Here is an 11,080-nt window from a genome sequence, read left to right as displayed (position 1 = left end):
ATCTACCAGTGTTTCGGCTTCTATTCTAGTCTTCCCCTTGCAGTTTTGTTTGGGCGTGTATTTATTTAGGCGCGTACATGACTGAGGCCGTAATGAAGTCAAGAGGACAAGGTGAGGAAGTCGGTTCTCTCCAAGTGGGTTCCGGGATCCAATTCACGTTGTTGAGGCTTGGCAGCCAGGGCCGTGCCCCTTACGTTCAAGCACCGGTCACATTTTTTACGTTTAGCGCTTGCAACGTCATCTTCGCTTCTCGAGAATAACGTGAGAACCACTACACTCACCGTGAACCTCGCACCTTCTTTGAGACTCTTGGGACAAGCGTCCACAGGACTAGAGCAACCCAGCGAGGAAGGAGTGTGGCGCCAAGCCCGGAAGAGTAGGGTGGCGCACAGGAAACCGGAAGTTCCGTGCCTACTCCGGAGGGGCGTGGCTTTCTCCACTTGGCTCCAGTGCGCGTGCGCAGTGTCGGCGCTCTGATCTGAAACATGGCGGCGCGGTCTCTGTGGGCGGTGCAGAGGCTGCAGCGCCTCCTGGCCTCGGGGGCTGTGTCAGAGAGCAGGTAAGAGGGGCGGCGAGTCCGGGCAAGCAGTGGCGTGGGCGCCGCGATGGGCAAGTGTGGGGAGGAAGGCGAGGGCTAGCCCGGAGTCGGCGAGGACCGGCCTCAGGTCCCATGACCCGGCATCCACGCCGCATCACTTGCAAGAGTGGCTCAGGCCCATAGGCGCGCTTTTCCCGGTCAAGGAAGATAAGTGGACCCGAGGCCCTGCCCTGGGATGTAGAACCCCAAGCATGACCCCAAGCATGAGTCGGAGAAGAACTCTCCCACCGCCTGCTCACCTGCTTCTCGCAGGGATGGATATAATTACGGTTCTTAGCCAGACTCCATGTGGTCTTAGGGCAGTCAGTCTCTAAACCTTCCCAGGATCGTCGCTCTACCTGAGTGTAAAAGGAGGGCGTTGGACCTCGTTTCTCCTGATGGCCTTCCCATTCGTCTTAGAGATACTTTGAAATTACAGTTGCCGTCACTGGACTGCAAAACTATTTGTTCTTTTTATTATCTCTTCTTTAATAATTTAGGAGGCTGGAATTTAGGAAAATTTACTGACTTTTCCAAACTGAGTTACCCTGTCAAGAGACCAGCTGCGGTTCTCAAACAGGTGTTTTTGTGTTAGTTGGAGACGGTTCATTCTCAGGAATATCCCGAGAATTTAAAAAAGGTCTGTCTATGAGTTAAAGAACTCCGGCTTGTAAATTAGCCGTGGGGAAAATCCAGGAAATTTGCAAGGCCATTTTGTCACTTTTTTTTTTTTTTTTTTTTTAATCTTAATGCACCTGACCTTACATCCACCCTATCAGAGCTGTGAGGCGTTGTATTTAATGCTTAGGGCGGGGTGGTTTGTTCAAACCTTTGGCAGTTTGTTGGGTGAGGTAAGGAAATCGTCAAAGAATAGTTTCTTCTAAAGTAGTAACTATTCAGAGCATTGACCTTTTCTCTTTAAATTGGCCCGGTTTTGACCAGCTTTCTGTTTATCAGGATCAATGTGGTTTTCTAGAAAGAGAAGATCTTTGACCATGTGTAATTGGCCTAGATATATCTATGATAACTGTATTTCCTGAACCAAATTTAGAACGATGTAGAATTGGATATCAAACCATAATAAAATTCAAGACGAGCCTGAAATTTCTGGGAGATGATGGTTCTCTCCCCTGTGTCTTTAAGCTAGCTCTTCACTCTGCCCAGAGTGTTCAGTCCTTAAAGCAAACTTTTACCCTCTTCTCCTAAAGCCTTTGTTCAGATTTCTGCCATCTCAGTGACCACTGTCCGATATATCGCTGTCCATGTAAGTAGTGAGCTGCTTGCTTTAAAGAGCTCTTGGACACACTGAGTCATTGACCTAGTCTTTTTTCACTTGCAATGATTACCGGGATCCAGGATGGGGTAATGAAAACTTCTTTAAACTAGAGGTCAGAGCTGCCACAGTCCCAAGATCTGCTCTAAACTAGTCTTCATTTCTTTGTAAAGTGAACTAAATGACAAATATTCACTTCCTTATGCCCATACAAGCCAAGAACAGGTACACACACGCTGTTTTATTGCAAGGTCTGCTGTCAAGACCAAGCCAAGAACAGGTACACACACACTGTTTTATTGCACGGTCTGCTGGCAGTTTACCTCTTTCCTGGCCGATTAGGGGAATGTACAGGGTTATCTTTCATTTAGGTGGGGAGAATGAGAAAGATCTAGGTTCTTTTGTGCCAGTGTATATGTCATCATGCTCTTCACAAGTCATGTGTTTCTTTTTAGGGGGTGATTGTGTTTTGTGCTTAGGGTTTTGAGCATGTGATATCAAATGTCATTGGCAAGGCAAACTGGATTGTGGGAATGCCCATTCTTAAAAGGCCTGTTTGAAACTGCCTCGAATGGATCCTGTAAGCAATTCCTGAAAGACAACTTCAAATGCTTTGTTAGTTAAGGGCTTCATGTCCTATTATTGGGACTTAACCTTTCATTAGCTGTGCAAAACTGTAGACTGAATAATTCACTGAACAAAAACTAATTGACTAAAACAAGCTTCTATTTTAGTGAGCTCTTTAGTTCTTGTACCAGTAATATTTCTCTTTCACAGATCTTCTTCCCTCCCTGAAGGCTGTACAGCAGTCACGATGTCTTAGCTAAGCCTAACTGAATTTGTTTACTCATTCTCCATTTCTGTAAGATAAAGAGTTAAATCAGAACAGTGTAACTTTGTGTGGCTTCTTGGTGCTAAATATCCTGGCTCAACAGAACACCTTTTGTTTTTGGTTGGGGGCGGTGTTCTGTTCTGCCCTTATCGGCCTCCCAGAACCGAGATTGCAGGTACTAGGAGTCACATGCCACTTTGTCCAGCTTAAATTTACCGTCTAGAACAAGTCATTAAACCTCAAGCCTCTCATCTTGAGGTTTGTTTGTTTGTTTGTTTGTTTGTTTTGGTTTGTTTTATTTTGTTTTGTTTTGTTTTTATCAGTAAAGTGGGACTTACTGTAGGGAATGGAGCTATCCATAGCACCTTTAGATGGAAAATGATTCCTGCTTATATATCTTCTTCATTAAAAACTTGTACCCAATATAAAATGGCTCACAACGCAAGCATTCCTTCCAGCCCTCAGAGACAGGCTGTTGTAGAAAGATCCCACAGTTGGCTCAAACAACAGTTAGAAACACTAAAAGGGGAGCTCTGCCCTTACTGATCATATCTAAACAAGGCCTTGTTTACATTAATTTTTTAAAAATTTTATAGTAGATGACCTCACTACATACAATGACACTGGCCACCAAAGGACAGAGGAGTAAAACCTAAGGTGCTATGGAAAGATGTCATGACAAGAAAATGGTTTGGCCTGTGCAAATGTAGAGTGAGGGTATGCTTGAAGATCCCTTTCCTGAAGGTCCCTATCGGTCCCTTCAAGTCCTGTAAAGGCCTATGGATCCAATGAAGAGCCTCTCTCCAGGTATAAAGAGGCTGGATCCCACAGAGTGGCTCTGTAGCACCTGAGGGCAAGAAGGGAGCCCCAGAGTGACAGAGTGGGGGAGCACTAGTATGGGAGAGGCAAGTAGCCAAAAGGAAACATAATGGCAGCTTTAATGCTATGTCTGCCTGGTGTGTTGGGTATTGCAGTTAACTGCCACTGCACTAAGAGTAAACATTGATCCTGAACATCTAAGAAATAAGGAAGGGAGAGATGGAGGGAACAGAGAAAGCCCTGAGTGAATGTGTGTGATAACATGAGCTGGCCATGTCAAATTCCCCAGAGCCTCAGACCCATGGAGGAATGGCAGAGCCCTTCCCCCTGGGGTGAGGTTCAGAGACATGACAAAGTCTTTGATTAAGTGTGAGTGTTGACAGTGTGTGCAGAAAAATGTCCACCATAGCTTCTCCTGGGTGTTTATAACCTAATGCCTGCTCCCCTACAGAGACTACTTCTACTGAGATTAACTAACCCTGTCCCCTTGATCTTGCTGTATACCATAAGCCCTGCCTCTTGCCTTATCTGTATGTAATAACCTCACCTCCCTAGATGTTGAGCAACTCTATATAATAAGCATGCTGAGTTTTCAGGGTGCTGTGGTTTCTCCTGCAGAGAGCCAGGACCACCTCATCCCAGCTTTCTGTCTGTCAGCTTTCCCTCACTGCTCCAATCTGTCAGCTTTCGCTCACTGCTCCAGTCAGGCTCATTCCTAGAGCAAGGCTGGACATGACAGATTATAATACCATTTATTTTGTATTAGCATATTCATTCTGGCAGAAAAGAAGAAGCCCAAGTGTCTATCAGTTGATAAATGGATAAACAAGTGTGCCATAGCTGCTCAATGAACTATTCCTTAGCAATAAAAGTAACCAATTACTGGAAAATGCAGGTAAGGGGCTGCCTCACCCTTCCCCAGTGAGAAATTCTCAGCACTCAGATATAAGGAAAACCTTCTTTAATTCTTATGCATTTGTAGACTCTAGCTATTGTTTAAAGAGGTCCAGCCCTGATCTGAAATATTTCATACTTTATTAGAGTTAGACATTGTCCTAATCTCCATTTTTAGGGGGTCTTTTTATCCTTGCCCCAAAGGAGCAATTTTCCAGAGCTGAAATTTGCAGGTTCCTAGTTAAGACAGGTTTATCTTTAGCAAACAGCACGTGCTGTGTAATCCGATGTTGATGGTGGTTACTTCTCAGAGAACAAATGTGACCCTTTTGAGGTCTGGGGGTGTAGAAGCAGAAGCCAAGCTCCTGTGTTTCAGAGCAGGGGCAAGTTTCTTACTCTGTTTTCTTACTTCTGTGTAACCTAATATTTCATACTTGTCAGTAAATTCATTTTATTCCTATTTTTTTAATTAAAAAACTTGTTAAAACATGATTTAAACACATTCTAAGTGAAGAACTGCTTTTGAATGACCATCTGTTATGATTTTGTCAACACTAAGCATCCGTAAAAGGCATGTCTGTAGAAAACAAAATACTGTCAGACTTATCTGGGGCAAATAATTTAAGAGGAAATGGTAAGTGACATAAGTAAAAGCCTTCTTTTTATGATGACAAAAATGTTCTGAAATTGTGATCTCAGAATTTGGTTGGCTCTACACATGGTAAAAATGTTTGCATTGTACACTTTAAATGGTAAATTGTATGGCATGACAACTACATATCAGTAAAGCTTTAATGGTGTGGGAGTTTTTGCCTGCATTATGACTGTGTACCACCTGCGTGCGTGCTGCCACGGAAGCTAGAAGGCATTGGATCCCCTAGAACTTGAGTTACCGGTGGTTGAGAACTGCTCTATGGAGGCTCAGAGTTGAATCCAGGTCTTCTGGAAGAGCAGCCAGTGTTCTTAACATCTGAGCTTTTTCTCACCCTAAAGCCATTACTTTTAAGAGCACTTTAAAAATCTAGTAGTTGTGTTTTGGGTATTGGATGATGAAAATCTGAAAAGCTGAGGTGGATGAAGCAGAAAGGTGCTTAGGAAGGACTTCATCACTTGTCACCAAGACTGAAAACTATGGAGAGTTTTCATGTGGGGTGCTTTGGGGCTCTAACTGTTGTGGTTTTGCATTTGTGTGGTGGCACTTTTTCACTGTGTGCCACTGCCCCACCCCACCCTCTTAGGGGATGGCTACACCCATTCAGCACTGCCACCCAAAGAACTGCTGGGGAAGACTGCAGTTCTGAGGACCCTCCTGATGGACTTGGTCCCTCCCTTGCTGAACAGGCCTTAAGGCTAAAAGCTGTTAAACTGGAAAAAGAAGTCCAGGATTTAACAGTGAGTAGTAAATTTTATATTATTTGTTTTTTATGTCTCTTTGATTTAAATGCTCACATGAAGGGGGTTTTTTTGTGTGTACTTTTTTTTTTTTTTAATGAATTTTCCTAAAATGGCTCTTTAACCCTCTTCCTGCACTGCTGTCTTGTTGGGCCTATTAGGCAAAAATAAATAAATAAATAAATAAATAAATAAATAAATAAATAAATAAATAAATAGATAAAATCTGTGGTTTTTAAAATGCCACATGGCTCAGGATGGTATCTCCTTTGGTTCCCTCTTGTATCACAGCATTTAGATAGCTGGTGGCTTGGCAGGGTAAAGGTGATGTAATGCCTGTCAGGTGATAGAGTAAATATTGGTTGGGTGTGTGAGGTCTTTGTACTGTGCTGGTCAGAGAACACCTGGCCTACTGGACACAGCTGTGATTGAGCATGTTGAGAAGAGATAGGTAGAGCAGAATAATTACAAAGCAGAGCAAAGCCCAAGGCAGCAAGGTGCTAGGAAGCATGTCTTATGGGAATTAAAGAAACAAGGAATTATAAGAGAGAAGAGGACTACACAGGCTAAGTAACTGCCTTGAAATAGGTAATAGGTTTTTATTTTATTTTTTTAAGATTTATTTATTTATTGTATGAGTGAGTACCATGTCTTCATGTATACCTGCAGGCCAGAAGACGGTATCAAATCCCATTATAGATGGTTGTGAGCCACCATGTGGTTGCTGGGAATTGAACTCAGGACCTCTGGAAAGCAGATAGTGCCCTTAACCTCTGAGCCATCTCTCCAGCCCGGTAATAGGTTTTTAAAATTTACTTTGTCACATTGGGGTTAAAGCAATGAAAAAAAGGTTGTCAATAATTAACTTGAAAACTGATGTATTCAAGCTAGTCAGAATTACTTACAAGCTACTGAAAAGTAAGTAGATCACTTCTTTGGTAATTTGGAGAGCAGCCAGCCTCGAATTGTTTGTTTTTAAATAGCTACTAGTTTTATTGGAGACGGAATCCTAGGCCTTGTGCATGCTGAGAAAGAGCCCTACTTCTGAGCTGTATCACTGCCTCTATTATACCAGGGTGAGATTTATAAAATAAGAGCACTCTTTCCCACTGATTTCTCATCCTTTGACTTTTCTTTTGATATTTAGCTGAGATACCAGAGAGCTGTTGCTGATTCTGAAAACATAAGGAGACGAACCCAGAGATGTGTGGAAGACGCCAAGATATTTGGTGAGAGATGATTCACAAAAGCATAAATTTAGTTGAAGGGCAGGTACCTTTGTAGCACATTTGTAAACTGAATGTAGTAGAAATACAACTGAGACCCTAACTAATCTTATCCGCTACCTACCACTATCTCCATGGGCTTTCTCTGCTGCATGTGGGAATGGTATCATGCTAACCATTGCTATAATAATGCCGGCCCTTATTTTTCTAAGCATGTCCAGTTATTACATTTCCAACATTCTAGTGTGTATTCAAATAATCTTTTCAGTCATTAATGAACCAGTGAATTGTTAAGACATCCAGAGGAGCATCAAAAGAACAGTGCATAACTAGAAATGCTGAAGTTTGCTTAATGTAAGCAACACTGCTCTGTATCCACGAGGAAAGACTACACTACTGTGGACAAGAATTCTTTGTTGCTGTTAGTACTCTGCAAGCTGGTGATTTATAACAGGCTGAAGGAAGCTAAAACTTGAAAGTTGTGTTTGTGTGTATGTCTCCAAGTTTATGGTAAGGCTGCCAGTTTTAAACTGCATTATTATTTTTTTTAATCATGTAAACTTGTTTTTTTTTCTTTACCTACAGAATATAAAATTCTTGGCTTTTGTCTCTTGTCCGACAAAGCCTAGAATGCTTGCTCTGTGGCTTTTGGCAGAAGACAGGTGTTGGCTGCTGAGCTGTGGAAATGTCTGTACAAATAGCACAGTTGGCAGTGGGGGAACTTCTGGTGTTCCATCTGCTAGATGAGCAAGATGGATGGACCCCAGAAGTCAAGCTTTGAGTTAGATCTAGTTTATTAGCAGTTTACCCAAGACGTGGTAAGACATCTGGGAACAAACTCCTGTTAGCTCACTGCTAGCCAGTTTATTACTTTAGAACAAACTGTATTCAGACAAAGATGTCATAGAAGTCACTGACCGAGGGAATTTTCTCCTGATGGCCAGAGATACTTAGGAAACTAGAGAGTTTGGGATGAGCTTGGAGGGAGAAGGAACATAGAATAGTGTTTTTGTTTATTTGTTTTTGTATTTTAAAATGGAGTTTCTCTATGTAGACCCAGCTGGCCTCAAACTCAGAGATTCTTGTCTCTGCTTTCCAAGTGCTAAACTTAAAGGTGTGAGCTACCTACCACACCTGGCAGAAAGTATAACATTTTAACGGATATGTCATGACAACTATCTAACATCCTTAAAAGCATAGGTTTTACTTAGTAGTCTGTCTTCTTGGTCACACAGATGCCTTTTTTTCCCAAGAAATTACTATGTGATAAAATAGCACCTAACCCTAGAACAAAACATCCAGTGCTGACCTGTGATGACTCCTACCTGTGTGTATATACAGGCAAACATGTACACATTACACACAGAGTAATCCTAATACAATAATAAGAATGCAGTCAGACTGGGCCTCAGTGTACCAACAAGAACTTGGGTTTCTGTTTAACAGAATTTCCACTGTTTCACTGAATTAGATGCCAGGTTTCCTCTGACAGGACACAGGTCAGCACAGAAGCTTGCTACTTTCAAACTTGTACCTGAGATCTGAAGGTGTAGCTTAGTGGCAGAGCACTTAGACAGCGTATACAAGACCAGGGGTTGGGCTTGATCCCGGCACTGAAGAACCCAGGGTCCACTCTCAGTTGGGCTTGTTCTCTGTGAGCGCCTTCTGCCCACCCTTCTCTCTCCCACCTCCTCTCCCACTCTAAAATAGATGATACCACAGTACTTCATGTGACACTCGACTTTATCCTTTCCTTGTGACCTCATCTGCATGCCTCCAAATCAGTAGGTTGTTGCTTGTATTGCTGTTGTTGGACCGATTTGAATCAGGTTCCCTCTGTTTTCCCTAAGAAGTTCAACTGGGTCTCAACCCAGGGAAAATAAACGGAGAATTTCATTCTCCTTAATCTGCCATGTCTGGTTGGTTTTCTCCGATCTCTCTGTTTTTCTGTTACCTGTGGTGAGTCAAGGTGGCTGCGCATTTTAGCACAGCTGTAAACCTACAACAGAAAATCCTTCCAGCAGCCCTTGCTGGGCAGTGTGCCATAGATGTCTAATGGTGGCCGTTCCTTAGCTCAGTCAAGAGAAGGAACAGTGGGTTCTCTCGGCAGCTGGGTTCATTTTCATCTTGTAACAGTTCACATTTCCTGAAAGGTTTCTGTGAACCTTTCCTAGTAGGCGATAGGAAGGAAACTCACCTCCTCTGTGTGTGTGCTTTACCTTCCTGTCTAGCCAGCTTCGAAAACAAGTGCCTCTTGGCATCCTTAGCAAGTGCTAAGTGCTGGCTTTTCTTTTTTGTGTATCCCCAACCCCTACCGTCCCAGTGAAATATTCCTGTCGTACGTCTTGAGAATGGCCTTTGCACACCTAAGATAGCCTGTTTTTAATCCTTTTTCTGTAGACTTACTTGGCCTGTGTATTTTAACTCTTCCCAGCTACCCAGTACTGGAGAGAGCTGTCTGTCTTCAGACACACATCTTTGCAGAAAAGACACTGACTTGTCGGTTGAGCTGGGCAATGATCCCCCTTCAGAAATGCTAAGTACAAAGTGTACTAGCCACCTCTATGGGCCTACTCCAGATTCTGCCTCTAGAGGCAACATTGTTCTCAGGTATCTGGTTTCTTTGCAGGAATCCAGAGCTTCTGTAAGGACTTGGTGGAGGTGGCAGACATTTTGGAGAAGACTGCTGGGTGCTTTTCAGAAGGAGCCGAACCTGAGGACCACAAGCTTACTCTGGAAAAAGTCTTCCAAGGGCTGTCCCTTTTAGAAGCAAAGCTGAAAAGTGTGTTTGCCAAGCATGGCCTAGAGAAAATGACACCCATTGGTGACAAATACGACCCTCACGAGCATGAACTCATCTGTCACATGCCAGCAGGTGTTGGGGTGCAGCCTGGCACCGTGGCATTAGTTCGGCAGGATGGCTACAAACTTCATGGCCGCACCATTAGACTTGCGCAAGTGGAAGTGGCAGTGGAGTCTCAGAGAAGGCTCTGAACAGGCCTCCAGGAGCTAAGTACTCTCCAGAGCCCAGGCACCTATGTCTCCTTTATTTATTAAGCTGGTTTGTATTATACATGAGGTCCTTCATGTGCTCTGCTTTGGATTTAGTCATATTGGCTTAATCTCTACTGTGTCTTATTGGTTTTATGTGACCTGTTTGGTCTCATCAGGTGTTCTGCCACAAGGCATTTGAACAATGTGACAAGTGTCCTATGGCCTTTATCAAAATGTTTACAAAAATCATTTAAATTGGTACTCTGATGACTGAATCCAAAATCTTCTTAACTGTGTCTTCATCCAATTACTGGAATTAATACAACATCTTGTATCTCGTATTTTATGGGGAAAAGAGATGGGATTGATTTAACATTTAGGTACTTAGATTGCAGTGCTTTACCCTTGAATAAATTTAGATCATTTGGGTTGACATAATATACAAAGAGATTTTTTTTTTCAAGGCTTGTTTTTTATTTCATTTTTCATTTAGTTGTTTATTTGTTTTTTGTTCTTTTGTGTGTGTGTGCGCGCGTGCACATGTGCTTACATTCCCTGCACATTGTTTCATAGCCGCCCCTTTCTGGTCCTGTTTGGAAAGGCTAAAGGGTCAGGCCAGTCTTCCTTTTCTGTTGTTGGTAAGGTATATGTGTTTATTAAACTGGTCTCAAGTCTGTGAACAGGCAAGGCCTGACAATACAGCCCACTCCCAGGAAGGGAGGGGCAGGCATGGTAGTTGATCATTCAAAAATAAAAACAATTTAGGTGAATGATTTTTTTTTCAATACATTATTTACACAAAAGTAATGCTGTTGCCTCTTTTTTGTGAATTCCACTGAATGAACGGGCTATCCTCCTTTCTGGGTTAGGATGTGGGGCTAACTTTGGAGAAGACAAGGAACTTCATATAGCAGCAACAAATGAAAAAAGAGAAAAAGTCCTCTTCATATTGTAAAACACTGGGGGGGGGGGGCTTGTCCCCAATCAGCTGCTGTCACCTTCACCATTCCGGTCTTTAAATCCTGAGTCAAAAGCACCAAAAAAAAAAAAAAAAAATATATATATATATATAT

The 11,080-nt window shown here is 42.7% G+C and overlaps 1 protein-coding gene across 2 annotated transcripts; it reads left to right on the top strand.

The window, feature by feature from the left end:
* Positions 1 to 470: 470 nt before the first annotated feature.
* Grpel2 (GrpE like 2, mitochondrial) lies at positions 471 to 10,777 on the top strand. 2 transcript variants are annotated; one of them, XM_055622897.1, is made up of 4 exons: positions 471 to 559; positions 5,655 to 5,787; positions 6,935 to 7,016; positions 9,643 to 10,777. In XM_055622897.1, the coding sequence occupies exons 1-4, from the start codon at positions 486 to 488 to the stop codon at positions 10,005 to 10,007; spliced, it is 654 nt and encodes a 217-aa protein (XP_055478872.1). In that variant the 5' UTR covers positions 471 to 485; the 3' UTR covers positions 10,008 to 10,777. The 2 variants fall into 2 exon arrangements, with proteins under 2 accessions (XP_055478872.1, XP_055478871.1); XM_055622896.1 differs by having other exon boundaries at positions 5,634 to 5,787.
* The last annotated feature ends 303 nt before the right edge of the window (positions 10,778 to 11,080 follow it).

Source organism: Psammomys obesus, unplaced genomic scaffold (genome assembly GCF_907164565.1).
Source record: "Psammomys obesus unplaced genomic scaffold, mPsaObe1.curated_primary_1811, whole genome shotgun sequence".
NCBI classification, from domain to species: Eukaryota; Metazoa; Chordata; class Mammalia; order Rodentia; family Muridae; genus Psammomys; species Psammomys obesus.
Note: the sequence above shows the minus strand (reverse complement) of the source record. Positions and strands in the feature narration are given on the sequence as shown.